The sequence below is a fragment of the Myotis brandtii genome, unplaced genomic scaffold (assembly GCF_000412655.1).
Source record: "Myotis brandtii unplaced genomic scaffold, ASM41265v1 scaffold516, whole genome shotgun sequence".
In the NCBI taxonomy this organism is placed as follows: Eukaryota; Metazoa; Chordata; class Mammalia; order Chiroptera; family Vespertilionidae; genus Myotis; species Myotis brandtii.
In genome coordinates this window covers 617,426-633,506 of record NW_005369676.1, presented here as the reverse complement: position 1 = coordinate 633,506, position 16,081 = coordinate 617,426, and the positions used below count along the sequence as shown (strand labels likewise).

The following is a 16,081-nucleotide window of genomic DNA, read 5'->3' as shown; positions in this document are numbered from 1 at the left end:
CCGTGGTGGATCTTGGTGTCTGCATAATGAGCCACTGTTTAATCTTCCCTGTGAGGAAACTGAGGTTCAGAGGTACAAAGTCTTGTTCATGGCCAGCGTAGAAAGGGGTGAGAGCCTCATTTTGGAGACCCATTTCCTTCCTCCCAAACCTGAACAGAGACCTACCTTTGTTAGAAGTATAGTCTGGGAAGAAGGACCTTTTGTTTAGCAGGTTTTTAAACATAGTCTGCTAGGTTGTCCAGACAGCTCAATCGGTAGAGCAGGAGACTCTTAAACATAGCCTGTTAGGAAGTTGGAATGGTTAAACATGTAGGGAGATTCATAGAAAGCAGAGCTATGGTTACACAAAGGGGGTGGCCCTGAAAACCCAGGCAGAGTGCACTGGCCAGCCTGACACTTCAGCAGCCATCTTTGCAAGCCTTTCCCATCTCTTTCTCTCTAAGCAGCCCTTTCCAGATTCAGTTACCTCCATAAAATTTTCTCTCCTCCCACTTCAGTATAACTCCAATATTGCTCAGCGTGCCCATTCCTGGCACGCCTCCTCATGGCAGCTCATTATGTGACACTGAGACCCACATGGAGGCAGAGGGTTGCTGAAACTTTCTCTCAGGGCAGAAGCACTGGGGAAACCAGCTGTCATGCACAAGTGAACAGGTCTGCTGTCCCATGATCTTTCTGTGGCCTGGCTGGTTTCTCCCCACAGAGCCACAGATTTGAGCATGTTCTTCACAGAAACAGACTTGAGCCACATTTTGCTTATTGTTATCTCCCAGAATGTTTTACTCTGTTAGAAGCTACATGCATCCATGGAACACTGGTCCACTGGAAAAGATCAAAAGGCCTTATTCCAGTTCTCAAGCAGTCTCCACTTTGCTGTGTAACCTTGAGCAAGTCACTAAAAGTCTTGGTTTCTCATCTACCAAATGAGAGTCAGCAATAACTGTCAGCACTTTGCCTCACTGGTAGGAAGGTTAAATCACTGAAAGTGTGTGAGCAATGTACAGATGTATGAAAGCACACAGATGTCCAGTCAACCATGTGGTCTGAAAACGAGTTCCTCTTCCAAGACTTTTCCATGACTAGTCAGAGTCCAATAACACAGATCTCTTCAACATGAATCTCTCCAGCTACCTTCCAGAAGGGTGAAATGTGAGGAGAGCATCTCTGCTATTTGGATTTGTGTACCTCATTACTCCAAAGGGTAACAGTGGACTTTATAACAACACTTGCTAAACTTTGCTGGTGACCTCTGTTTTCTTCTATTCAGATTCTCATTCAACGTACTGAATGACTTGTAGGATGTCTTATGTATAATAGATACTCAGTACCTCAGTTGAGCTAAGGAAATGTATAATATAAAAATGAACCTATGTCATGTATGTAATGTGATGTAAAATGTAAGCTAAGAAAACAGTTCTTACTGAAATAAATTGCCAAAAGGTAATGCTAAGATTATAGTGGAATTTAAAAACTTAATTGGTTAGGGTAAGAGATGCCTTTGTATTCCAGAAAGGTTAAAACTTTCCAAGAATGTGAGTATTCCTATTCCCAGTTCTTCAGAAGTACGGTCCACATCCTAATAAGGTTTGGGGAAAATTCCTCACTAACATTCAGTATGCTGGGTGAACTATGGACATAGAATTTAGTCAAAGCATGTGGGTGGGAAGAATCTTTAATCTCAATATAATTACAGCAGCCACAGGTCAGCAAAGCAATATTTCTTAGTTTGTAGCAGATAAACCTTTTTCTGAGGAATTCTCAGCAACATCTAAATTAACCAGAACTTAATAGAGTGTAGACACCACTTCATATAATTAGTACCAACCTCCTCCCCGCCTTTTTTCTCTCTGCTTAAGTCAAAGAGAAAATGGGCTTTTAACAGGAATTTATGTGAATGAATTTCTGGGGTTGTTCCAAAATCAAATGATAGGTTGGTTTCCTATAGCTTCAATTTTATATCTCTATTGCTGTATGTGACAATTGAACCTAAGAATGATGAACCCATTTCCAATAAAAAAGATTATGTTTGCTATAAGTGTCATAAACGTATACATATAAACAAGAGCATGCATTCCAGAACTTGACTTCCCATGGGGACTTTCTGAGGGGGTGTCTGAGTTAACAAAGTGCCTTTTTTTATATAGGTGTCAAAAATTGAGTGGTAAAACTACTGCATTTTTCTTTTCATTTTCAGATGTACTGCCCAGGAAAGGCATAGAGAAAAGGGACTTATTTCCTTTAAAATTGATGTTATTATGGAAACTCTATAATATTGCAATTACAGTTGTAGTTTTCAATCATGGGAAAATATATATTAGCCAGACTTTTATGATTGGCGTGGGGAAATAAATCCTGAATCACAACCATCAAGTTAAAAATAAAACTTCTTGCCCAGCCAGTGTGGATCAATGGTTGAGCGTTGAACTATGGACCAGGAGGTTACATTTCGATTCCTGGTTGAGGCACGTACCAGGGTTGTGGGCTCGATCCCCAGTAAGGGGCATGCAGGAGGCAGTTGATCAATGTCTCCCTCTCATTGATGTTTCTATCTTTCTATCACTTCCCCTTCCTCTCTTTCTAAAAATCAATAGAAACATATTAAAAAGATAAAAATAATTTGTTTTCCATTTGGGGGCATTTTAGTTTGTTTATAAGTCAGAAAGAGTTCCTTTTATATGAAGGTAAATAAGTTGACTAATACAGTTTAGAAAGATTTTAAACAAGAAGAACTTACAGGACTCTAATCATTAAATTAAAATCCCTATTTCGGTAAGGTTTTTTGAATATCTAATACTATGTTAATTGATGACCTTAATAGTTACAACATTGGTTAGAAGCTTTGATATCTTCAACTCACATCATGTATTATACTTCATTTTTATGACAATTAGAGCCAGGTTGTTTAAAGGAAAGTGTAAGCTAAGGGACCTGATCTCACTCCTGTAAACCGCCTTGCTCACCAACATAAATGAGATGGCAGTTTGCCACAACTTTCCCATTTGGCCCACATAATTCTTCTATTTCCCAAATAACTTCCCCTTCAATGAAGCCTACTGCTCTACTTGCATAGGATATAAATCCTTTGTCAGTTATCTATTTGTTAGTGTTTGTGATTAAAGATATTAACCATGTTCACAAACAAATATTCTTTAAAATGTGTGATTAGTTTATGATTCCTGTTTATCCAAGGAATATAGCTTATATAAATCCTGAACAAATAATTGCCTTTCCAGGTGGCAATAAGAAACTTTTATCAGTGTGATTCAGAATTATTGAGCCTAGAAATACCAAGATTCAATGTTACAAGATAATCATTCCTGTTATATTTATGATTCAATAATATTAACCCAAAACATTCTCTCTGATTCTAGCCTGCAGCAAGGGATGGGAAGAAAGGTATCAGCTACTGAGTTGGCTTGCCTGTAGGTGCCATGTTGCATAAATACACATGCCAGACTTGAATCTTTAGAGTTTCAATGTCCATTATGATTGCCTTATGCACATGTGACACGTGAGCACTTGAAATATGGTTGGTCCAAATGGAGATGTGCTGTCAATGTGAAATCACACCCGACTTTGACATTTTTATATAAAAATAGAGAATGCAAAAGATGTCAATAAGTTTTACATTGAGTGCACATTGAAATGATAATATTTGAAGATAATTGGCTTAAGAAAAAGAGGTTAATTTCACCTGTTTATTTTTCCTTTTTTAATGTGGATGCTAGACAGCTTAAAATTACATGAGTGGCGCATGCTTCTGTGAGGCAGCAGGGAGCTTCTGCCGGGTGTTGCTAAGGAGCTGGGAGCAACTGAAGGGAGCAAAATGGAGTCCCACCTTAGCTTAAGGGCAGTTACTTGGAGACAGAGAAAGCATAGCTGTCCCTCTGTTTAGGTTTCCATCTCTCAAATTCTTTTGAGGCTAGTTAAATGGGACCTCACTGAATACAGATTTCTAAACTGAGTTTGTCCATCCCAGTACCCAAATAAAGTGTCAACTGCGATCTTCATTGATACAATGGCTAATGTTCTATAGCACTGGGTACAGTGCTTGTTCTAAATGCTTTTATGATCACCCATTTCATCCTCTCACCAGCAAGGTGAGGCAGGTACTATTTCTACCTCTGTTTGAACAGATGTGGACTTGATACTCTGAGACATTAAGTAATTTGCTCAAGGTCACACATCTAGAAGTTGACCTGTACAGTAGGATTCCCCGGATTTCGGCCCTTAGCCATGATGCAGTGCTATCCTCGAAGACAAAATCTCTTCTTGATGCTTTAACACATTAGTATGCATGCCTCTCCATCATATAACAATGGTGTCAGTGTTTTCTCCACAGCTTAGATGTTGTTCAGTAATGTAACAGCTAAGATTTAAAAATATTTACTGTGTCAGAAATTGGGGACTTAGTGTAAGGTCATGAATGATCCAACTTCTTGTTTTTCCCTAAAGTTGCCCCCAAAAGCATACCATAGTTCAGTCTATTTTAAAATGTAGGTAGCTTGATTCCAATGAAATAAATATGAAGTACCTACTATGTGCCAAACACATTGCCAAGTACTGGGGACACAGAGATAAAGATGATAAATTCACAAATGGTTCTGGTCTAGGGAACCTAAAAGCACCTTCCTGCAATACAGTGTTGAGGCTCGTGTGTTGTAGGAATGAAGGAGCAGCACATTACACAATTTGGGGTTCAGGGTGGAGCTGTAGTAGTCAAGAAATCTTCTAAGAGGAGGGAGTGCTTAAGCCATCTTACCATACCTCCCACTAGTTCCTGGGGTTTGATTTATATTGCATGAAGACCATTGTTAATAATGACAGCTGAGGTCAGTGTACTAGTAAGTGTCTGAGTCTCTTGGGTGGTTGAGAGCACTGATTCCATTTGTTTGGTTTTCAGGTACCAGTAAGGTCAACCTCGTGAAGATCCCGTCCACAGCCTCCAGCCCGAGAGACACAGCCCTGGCTGCTGTTATCTGCAGTGCTTTGGCTACTGTCCTGCTGGCTCTGCTCATTCTCTGCATCATCTATTGTAAGAGACAATTTATGGAGAAGAAACCCAGCTGTAAGTTTTGAGCTCTTTCTATTTCTTAGCATTGGTGAAGTGCAATTATCATCATTGTCGTTTTCGTGTTCCACAAGAGACTTGAATAAGAAGAGAATCAAGGAGCTGTTTAAGGGACAGAGAGCACATGAAAAGAGATCTCACAGTCTTTTGTCACAGTCTTTTTAGCCTTGAGGGAGCAGACTGATGGGTGGCAGAGATGTCCCTGTGCCACTAGGCAAAAATAAAAATTACTCTAAGTGCTGGCAACATAAGTACTTTCCATTTCAAGCTTTCTTAACAAATTATTTCACACTAGATGCCCAGTGCACAAAGTTTGTGCACTGGTAGGGTCCCTAGTGGCTGCCAGCTGCTGGCCAGGTACTCCCTCCCTTCCCCTGGTCGCCTGCCACTGCCACTGCCGCTGCTGGCCAGGGCCTCCTGTCACCGCCGCTGCTGGCTGGGGCCTCCCTCCCTTCCCCCGGCTGGCCCCACCCCCCTGGTCGAACTCTCAGATGACCTCCCGGTCGAGGGGACAATTTGCATACTATACTTTTATTATATAGGATTTGTGCCTTCGTGTAAGAAGAAATATTTTAAAATGTGAATGATAGCCTTCTTTTAAAAAAAATACAAATGCTAGGATGGTACTTGTCTGTATTATGATGTCCTTTAAAGAGGAAATTGTCTTTACTGACAGAATTCTCACCCCCTCCTTTAGGGTCTCTGAGAGCACAGGACATTCAGTACAATGGTTCTGAACTGGCCTGTTTTGACAGACCTCAGCTCAATAACTCTGCTCCCAGAGCCTGCTGTCAGTGCCACCGGGACTTAGCCCAGACCTGTGGTAAGTTCAGACAGTTACGAATCCTTTAGGGAAACCAGAGGAATGACATTGAAGCTGCAAAGAACTGTTCTGTTCCTGTTTGTCCCACAGCTAGGTTGCTCCGCTTGGTTTCTACTTAAAGCTAATCTTGTTAAATAGTTATTCACTCCCTAACCTGTTTGGCTCAGTGGATAGAGCATTGGCCTGCGGACTGAAGGGTCCCAGGTTCGATTCTGGTCAAGGGCATGTACTTTGGTTGCGGGCACATCCCCAGTGGGGAGTGTACAGGAGGCAACTGATCGATGTTTCTCTCTCATCGATGTTTCTAACTATCCTTCTCCTTTCCTCTCTGTAAAAAATCAATAAAATATATATTTTTAAAAATATTCTCCACCGTACTCACATGTTTGGTGTGTGTTGTGCCACTTAAATATTAAGAAGAAAATAATGATCAAAATCCTGAAAGTTTTCAGCAAATTTGTCTTTGTTGTTTTGAGTCAGTTAATCTAAAACACTATCAACTTTTTGTAGAGGAGGACTTTGTATCCCTTCCTTTCTAGTGGGTTCACACCTAAAGTTCATGTATCCACCTTAATGCCTTGGATTTCTTAAGGAAGAAGGAGAAAGCTCTATGACAGGGTTTTCCACAAACCATAATTGCCTGTTAGGTTATTGACAGAAATAAAAGTTCAGGGAAATAATTCAAATGGGAATTGGTTTCTGATGTGGGCAAAATGGGCAAAGGTAGTACCAACTTTCTTTGCCACTTATTTATATTCATTAACACAAGGTTTCTGCACTTACACTCCCCACTCCTATCCCCACTATAATGACCTTATCTCCTCTGCAAAGTAAAATTTGATGTGTCCAGCAACCCTTTCTAGAAACCTGCTCTAGCCTCCCTCCTCTCTCCTCACTTCCCAATTCTCTTAGCACCTTTGAAGCAATACTAACATCACCTTTTGTCTCATTCTTTAAGTGAAATGTATCCTGATGAGATGGACTTATTCTCTTGGCACTGTTTAATTTTTCTTTTCAAGAAATTGCAGGATTGAGCTTTTTGATCTAATATCTCATATGTGGCATAAGGAGTTTTCAACATAATTATTTTTCTACTGATCATAACTATATTCTATTTTAGGAATATATTTAAGAATGAAATGTAAGACTTTGTGGTGTGTGGGGATCTATTTTTGCCTCTGCCTACGCTGATAATAGACCCTTAGACAGCTACCAATAGCTACTGGATCCTCAAAATGCCCCAAGCATTGTTTCCTAGATACTGTACCATGACATTGACACAGAATCAGAGTGAGGGATAATTTCTTAAGATAGAAATTCAAATTTTAAATATAATAAAATACAGCATTGTACAAACTCTGCCTCACCTGAACTTCTGTCTGAAAAGGAAGATTAAATATATAGATAGCCTTGTTTCATGTCCTCTTAGAATGCTGAGCTTAATCCCCCCATGCTAATGCCTAGGTTCAGTACAGTTTTCCATTTAAATCACTTCCTCCTTAGTAACGTGCCTTTTTTCTTTTAACTTTTTATTTTAACATGTTTTTAGACTTATAAATATGTTGAAAGACTAGGACAAAAAATTCCCCCATACCTTTCACTCAGATTCCCTAAATATTAACATTTATCTCATCTGACATTTACTTTATGATTTTTATCTCTCTCTCTCTCTTAAGTGGTGTGTGTATGTATATATATATATTCATACATGTTTTGTATATTTTTTTAAAAATATATTTTATTGATTTTTGTACAGAGAGAAAGGGAGAGGGATAGAGAGTCAGAAACATCGATAAGAGAGAAACATCGATCAGCTGCCTCCTGCACACCCCCTACTGGGGATGTGCCCACAACCCAGGTACATGCCCTTGACCGGAATCGAACCTGGGACCTTCCAGTCCGCAGGCCGACGCTCTATCCACTGAGCCAAACCGGTCAGGGCTGTTTTGTATATTTTGCATATACACACACATTTTTGCATGTGTATATATACACATATATATACACTTTTTTTTCACTTGCCATTTAAAAATCATTTGCAGATATAATGTCCCTTTACCCTTTATTACTTTGGTGTTTGTTTTCTAAGAACAAGAACATTCTCTTACATAAAGCATGCTTATTAAATCAGGAAAGTAACATTAAATCTATTGCTATTATATAATTTACAGAATATATTCAGATTTTCCTAATTGTCTCAATCATGTCCTGTGTAGCAAAAGAAAATCCCAGATAACACTTATTTATTTGTCCTGTCTCTTTACTCTCATTTAATCTGGAATATTTCTTTAATCTTCCTTTGCATTTTATGACAATATTTTTGACAAAGGCAGGCCAATAATTTTGTAGAATGACCCTCAGTTTGGGTTTTCTCATTTTTTTTTATGATCAGATTCAAAAATACCACAGAGGTGATGTTGTGTATTTCTCAGTGCCCCATATCAGGAGGTACATCTGTCTCATTTCGGTCAGATTAACTAGGGTCACTTTGTTAAGGTGGTGTCTGCAAGCTTTCTCTGCTACAAAATGATCATTGTTTTTGGTAATTAATGAAACTTCGCAAGAGATTATTTGAGATTATGTAAACATCCTATTGCTTCCAAACTTTGGCCCAGTAGTTTAGCATTCTCTGATGATTCTTACCTGAGTCAGTCATTAGTATAATGGTTAACAATTGCTGATTTTCTAATTGCATCATTCTTTCTACATTTATTAGTTGGCATCCTATGGTCAGAAAGAATTTCCCCTTCTTCCCATTTATTTCTTTAATTAGTGTGGACTAATGGACCCCATTCAATGGGTTACAATCCTTTGCAATCATTTATTTTGATGCTCAAATTTTCCTAGATTTGGCAAGTGGAAGTCCCTTTAGGCTCTTTCATGCTCATCTTATACTTTCCCTGATTGAGTCCTAGAACCAGCCATTTCTATAAGGAATGGGAGTGCCTTTTGCTTTTAAATAATTTTGAGAAATTCCACAGTGAGCATGACACATGTTTGTTGAGTTAATTGGTAGTGAATCCAAGTGAGTTCTTCATGGTCATAATAACACGTATTCAGACAGCACAAGGTGTGGTCTGTTTGAGAGAGATTCAGGTGAAAGTATGTTGGGTGTCTGTCCTGCTTAACACTGGTTTGCAATTGTATCTCAATATATTTTCAAAAGGGAAATATTAGTTTCATATTATTCTCCTGTTTATAAAAGTAAAGAGATAATCCTCATGTTAAGTTTGAATATACATAAACATATATGTACATGTAAATATATAATTACTTCAAGTCTTTTTCTCTATATTTATGTGTATCTTTGTATTTGCCTGTATGCTTTAGTATGTTTATGGTTTTATAAAATTAGAATTATATGTGTATATATAGAGAGAAAAGTCTAGCTGTTCACCAAATATTGACAGTGTTTATTTCTAGTTTATAGGGCTAAGGAAGATTTTTTTTTTAAATTTATCTAATCTCTCTTTATATCTAAATTTTTTCTTCAATAAATTTAAGTGTACAGTTCAGTGGATTAAGTACATTCACATTATTGTGCAGCCATCACCACCTATCCATTTCCAGAACTTTTCCATTTTTCCAAACTGAAACTCTGTATCCATTATACACTAACTTCCCATTCCCCCTCCCCCAGCCCCTGGCAACCACCATTCTACTTTGTCTCTATGAATTTGACTACTCTAGGTATATAATATAAATGGTTCATCATTTTTTTAAAAAGATAAAAACAGAGAAAAAAATTAAGACTCATATTCCCATTCCCCAAAAAGTTACCCAAAGGGGAATAGTTCAAGTTTCAAGAACGATGTTGAACTGGTATTAAAGAGAACATTCCCAGGAAAAGCATTATGCTTCATACCTCTGCTGTCTTTCCTAGGGCCTGTTCACTTGATCCCATCCTTGTGCTGTGATGACTCCTGCAGTATCGACCAGGTGACTCTTGGTTGCAGGGTGCATTCCCGGGCCACACTTCAGGAGAGGTAACTGGGTATTTTTTAAGCAATATAATTTCATAATCCTTGTGCAAATATGCATTACATTCATTTACCAATTTTCATGTGAAACATTTAAAAATGTTTCATGAGGGCATCACTTTTTAATATCATTAATGCCATTCTGGTCATTGGAGGGGGCATGTGTTTGGCACGAATTAGGTAAGTCTCTCAGGGTTACTAATATCCAATACAACATTTTTTATACTTTACCCTCAATTTTATTTTATTTTTTAAAATATATTTTTATTGATTTCAGTGAGGAAGGGAGAGGGAGAGATAGAAACATCAATGATAAGAGAGAATCATTGATCAGCTGCCTCCTGCACACCCCCTACTGGGGATCGAGCCCGCAACTCCTGGCATGTGCCTTTGACCGGAATCGAACCTGGGACCCTTCAGTCCACAGGCTGACGCTCTATCCACTGAGCCAAACCAGCTAGGGCCCCTCAATTTTATTTTTGTCTTATACTCATTATTTGTGACACTTCTGCCATCTGCAAGTAATTTTTAACATGTCATGTACTCATAGAATTTTAGAACAGCCTTCAAATTCAGTTAAGACCCAGGAAACTGCATGTTTTAGACATTGTATTAAGTATAACTACATTGATTAAAACGAAGTATATTAAATTTTAAAGTAATTGGAGGAATTAAGCTTATTGTATTAAAGCAAGTTTATAACAACTGGAATTCTGACAATAAATTGCTATTTCATCTAGAAAACTTGAAAGTATTGTTGGAATGTTGCTTTGTAGTCATGGTTTTTCTCCCTATAGAACACTTAAAAGTCTTTTGAACATGTGTTCAGAAATGCAGGTCCGGTGGGAGAGACCATGCCGTCTTTCTTCGGGTCCCTTTCTCAGTTCATCTGTGGCGAGTTTTCGGATGCCTGGCCTCTGATGCAAAATCCCATTTATGGTGATGATATCTCCTTTTGTGACTCTTATCCTGAACTCACTGGAGAAGATATTTATTCTCAAAATCCAGAAAATGAATCCTTGGATTCAAACAGTAGTCAGGATTTGGTTGGTGGCGCTGTTCCAATTCAAGCTTCTTCTGAAAACGTTACACAAACTACTGATTTGTTTAGATACAATTCACTGATAGAACCAGTGCGAACTCAGGATGCCCTAATTACTAGAAGCCAGCTAGGTCAAACAAGTGGGGATATCATTAACCGAACCACTCAAACTCAGACATCCTTCCAGGTAAGGCAATGACTGATTTTACTGTGGACAAAGCATTGACTTTTGGAAGACCATAGGGAATGAATTCTGTTCCTACCACAATATGTGGGGGAACCTGATGAGAAAATTTGCCATCTTTCATAACTTCTTGTGTGTTAAAGAATATATACTTTTTAATTTTTTTCAAATTTATCTTTATTGTTGAAAGTATTACAGATGTTCCCTTTCTCCACCCCCCATTGACCCCCTATACCTTGTTCCAGCCTCTCCCCAGATCTTCCCCACACTATTGTTTGTCCATGGGCTATGCATATATGCATAACAATTCTTTGGTTAATCTCTTCCAGCCCTCCCCGCTTCCCTCTCAAATACCTCATTCTGTGGCATACTTCAATGTCTCTGGATGTTTTTCATTAATCAGTTTATTGTGTTCATTCGATTCCACATATGAGTGAGATCATGTGATACTTGTCTTTTTCTGACTGGCTTATTTCATTTAGCATAATACTCTTCAGGTACCTCCATGCTATCTCAAATGGTAAGAGATCCTCCTTTTTTACAGCTGTATAGTATTCCATTTGTGTAAATGTATGACCGTTTTTTTAGCACTGCTATGAACATAGGGGTGCATATATTCTTTCTGATTGGTGCTTCTGGCTTCTTAGGATATATTCCTAGAAGTGGGATCACTGGGTCAAATGGCAGTTCCATTCTTTTAATTTTTTAAGGAAACTCCACACTGTTTTTCCATAGTGGCTGTACCAGTCTGCATTCCCACCAGTGGTGTACTAAGGTTCCTTTTTTTCTACATCATTGCCAACACTTCTTGTTTGTTGATTTATTGATTGTAGCCATTCTGGCAGCTGTGAGGAGGTACCTCATTGTGGTTTTAATTTGCAGCTCTCTAATAATTAGTGATGTTGAGCATTTTTTCATATGTCTCTTGGCCATCTGTATGTTCACTTTGGAGAAGTGTCTGTTTAGGTCCTCTGCCCATTTTTTAATTGGTTTGTCTTCCTTTTGGTGAGTTGTATGAGTACTTTATATATTTTGGAAATTAACCCTTTATTAGATGTATCATTAGCAAATATGTTCTCTGGTACAGTGGGTTTCCTTTTCATTTTGATACTGATTTCTTTTGCTGGGCAGAAGCTTTTTAGTTTGATGTAGTCACATTTGTTTATTTTTTTTCTTTGTTTCTCTTGCCCTAGGCATTGTATCTGTGAAAATTCTGCTACATAAGATGTCTGATATTTTGCTGCGTCTATTTTCTTGTAGGATTTTTATGATTTCAAGACTTCCATTTAAGTCTTTTGTCCATTTTGAGTTTATTTTTGTGTTTGGTTAAGTTGGTGGTCTAATTTCATTTTTTTGCAAGTATCTGTCCAATTTTCCCAACACCATTTATTGAAGAGACTGTCTTTACTCCATTGTATGCTCTTGCCTTCACTGTCAAATATTATTGAGCATAATGGCTTGGGTTGATTTCCAGGTTCTCTGTTCTGTTCCATTGGTCTATATGTCTGTTCTTGTGCAGTACCACACTGTTTTGATTACAGTGGTTTTATAGTATAGCTTGATAACTGATATTGTGATCCCTCCAACTTTGTTCTTTTTTTTTTTAAGATTGCTGCAGTTATTTGGGGTCTTTTTTGGTTTCATATGAATTTTTGGAATATTTGTTCTAGATCTGTGAAATATGCCATTGGTATTTTAATAAGGATTTCATTGAATCTGTAGATTGCTTTGGTTAGTATGGCCATTTTAATGATGTTAATTCTACCAATTCATGAACACAGTATATTCTTCCACTTGTTTATATCTTCTACTATCTCTTTTTTCAACATCCTATAGTTTTCTAAGTACAGGTCTTTTACCTCCTTGGTTAAATTTATTCCTAAGTATCTTAATTTTTTGTTGCAATGGTAAATGAGATTGTGGGGTTTTTTTAGTTTCTCTTTCGGATAGATCATTATTGGTGTATAGAAGAATATACTGTATTTTAAATTAAATTCTAAGAGTTTTCTTTTAAACTCACAGCTAATGTATAAGGCCATAAAGGGCAGCTACATTTTTTTATTCGTCTTTGTAAATCCAACTACAGTTGACTCTTTTTAAAAAAATATATTTTATTGATTTTTTACAGAGAGGAAGGGAGAGGGATAGAGAGTTAGAAACATCGGTGAGAGAGAAACATCGATCAGGTGCCTCCTGCACACCCCCCACTGGGGATGTGCCCGCAACCAAGGTACATGCCCTTGACCGGAATCAAACCCCGGGCCCCTTAGTCTGCAGACCAACGCTCTATCCACTGAGCCAAACCAGTTAGGGCTACAGTTGACTCTTGAACAATGTGGGACTTAGGGCCACAACTCCCTGCACAGTAGAAAATCCAAGTGTAACCTTAGACTCTCCAAAATATTAACTACTGATATAGCTTATCACAGGGATGGCTAACAGTAGGTTTACAGTTGTTTGTATAGAAAATAACACAATAATTAATAAATAATAATACAAGAATAAACTTTCCCATACTAACAACTGTAAACCTACTTTTGCCTACCTCTGTATTGACTGGAAGTCTTATCGATAATATAAAGCATAGGTTAATATATATTTTGTATAATAGGGTTTATGTAGGTGAGAGAAAAGAAAATGTTATTAAGAAAATCCTAAGGAAGAGAAAATATACTTACAGTACTATACATACGTATTGAAAAAAATTCACATATACATGAGCCTGCACAATTCAAACACGTGTTGTTTAAGAGTCAATGCTACTTAGCACAGTGCCTCCTGGCTCCATTCCTGGTTGAGAGAAAAGAGTTAGTTATAGGAGAATCTTGCAAGTAGTTTCTCACCTTTGTTCTTCCCTGTAATATTCTTATGCCCAGTACTTAAAGGCACTTCATTCAATGTGAAGTTCATGAGAATTTAGGTCTCCTAAAGCTATACTTTTCCTTCCTCTCTGCTCTGACTGCCTGACCGGTTTGGTTGGAAATTGTCGGTTGTGATCTGAGACTAAATGCCGCATAAACCGTGGGTAAAAGGGTTTAAAATAAGGTTTGGGGAGGTGGCGACTGCGGGCATACGGGTCTCTCTGGCATGCTGCAAGACCGGAGGCAGAGAAGCACTCAGGGACACCTGGGCACTGACCCTGCTTTTTCCTCCAGGCAAGGATGTGGCCCTTGCTGAGTTTGACTTAATGTTTAATATTTCCTTAATATAAGCACATATATTGTTGGTATACATTCTTCCGGAAGAATGACGCCAGCCTTGAGTATGAAAGGGCAGAGTCGCAGAACAGTGAGGCTCCCAGGCCCCACAAGACCAGCGTTGCTCTCCCTCTGTGCCCCTCCTGGCCCAGTCAGGGGCCTGGGTACTGAGGCAGCACTATGGGACATGCTGCATGTGCTCCTGAGTGAACCCTTGTCTACGCAGATCAGGAACATGCTAATGTCAAAGTGTAGATGGAGATGTATTCCTTTTAGGTTGTATATTAGTCTAAATCTGCAGTACTTTTTTTTTTAACTTCAAGCACATTCTATAGGCATTTATAGGGAATTTTATACAAAAACATTTGTTGTCTCCGGAGCAAAAATAAATTGTTTCTCAAAAAAAGAAAATGAAGAAAAGATAAGTAAGAGAAAGAAAAAAACAAACAAATTAGACAATTTAAAAATGATGATGGAATAAAATAAATTTTTAAAAAATGCATACCTCTGTAGTTGGGAAAGACTTTTACTGACATTGTTCTCTTGAGCCATCCCTAATTTTAATAACTTTCATGATAATAAGAAAAGACTTAAGAGTTAGCTTAGCCCTAGCCAATTTGGCTCAGTGGATAGAGCGTCGGCCTGCGGACGAAATGGTCCTAGGTTTGATTCTGGTCAAAGGCATGTACCTCGGTTACAGGCTCCTCCCCGGCCTGGGCCCTGTTCAGGGCTCGTGCGGGAGCAACCAATCAATGTGTTTCTCTCACATTGATGTTTCTCTCTGTCTTTTCCTCTCTTTCCCTCTCTCCCTAAAAATCAATGGAAAAATATCCTTGGGTGAGGATTAACAATAACAACAACAAAAAAATAGTTAGCTTAGCTGAGGGTAGGTCTCAAGGATGGCTGTGGCCCACAAACCTTTGGGGTTGAGGACTCCCAGCAGTCCAGAGCAGGTAACTGGCCTTACAATAGGTTAGAGATGCATGGAGAGGCCTCCACCCCCTTCATAACTAATCTCAGTATCCCAATGGGATGCCTTGCCAGGTACTCCAAAATAAAAGTCATAGAACTCTTAGAGTTTAATGCATTCCATTTTCAGTACAAGATGTTGAAGTTTCTTTTATATCAATTCAATTGGCATTGATATCAAACTTGTTTGTGTTACCATCACAAATATCTATTACATCTCCCCATACATCATTAGGGAAAAGTCTGAGTAACTAAAATGACTGTGCTACCAGCTCACTACTGGTATTTCAGAGTATTGTCAGTAAATAGAATTACCACTCATCTTAATTTTGTAGCTTGTCCCCAATTCTGTGATGTAAATACTAAGGAATGAAACATTTTGATACCAAGTTATATAAAACCCAACTCATTCTCTACCTTTTTCTGTTTATGTTGTTGGTGAGGAGGACATAGGGTTGATAGGCACTATAATCACAGTTAAATTAACGTAAAATTTTAGAAATGTAGTTTAGTATATAAGTGGGTATAAAATGACATTAATTCCTTTTCAAAGAGTGTTATCAAGGTGATTATGATCTGCATAAAGTTATTTTCAACACAAATTATTATGGAAAGTTATACATGAAATGGATGAGGAAGCGTTACATTCAAGTTACACAATGTAATTTATTAATGAAAGGTTCTTATCTACACTAATAAAAGAGAAACATGGTAATTAGCGTACGACCGCTACCCTTCCCATTGGCTAATCAGCATATCCTTATACAAATTAACTGTCAGCCAAGATGGCGGCCGGCAGCCATGCACTGAAGCGA

The 16,081-nt window shown here is 38.2% G+C and overlaps 1 protein-coding gene across 7 annotated transcripts in view; it reads left to right on the top strand.

The window, feature by feature from the left end:
- The window catches only part of TNFRSF19 (tumor necrosis factor receptor superfamily, member 19), a 108,577-nt gene that overhangs the window by 85,453 nt on the left and 7,043 nt on the right, over positions 1 to 16,081 (top strand). For 6 of the 7 annotated variants that reach the window (XM_005877286.2, XM_014548583.1, XM_014548585.1 and 3 more), the window contains exons 6-9: positions 4,904 to 5,068; positions 5,769 to 5,894; positions 9,778 to 9,880; positions 10,704 to 11,257. In XM_005877286.2, coding sequence (XP_005877348.1) covers positions 4,904 to 5,068; positions 5,769 to 5,894; positions 9,778 to 9,880; positions 10,704 to 11,115 — 806 coding nt within the window. In that variant the 3' untranslated portion in view covers positions 11,116 to 11,257. Of the gene's footprint in view, positions 1 to 4,903; positions 5,069 to 5,768; positions 5,895 to 9,777; positions 9,881 to 10,703; positions 11,258 to 16,081 lie in introns of those variants that run through there. The other variant, XM_005877285.2, reaches the window with a different exon arrangement.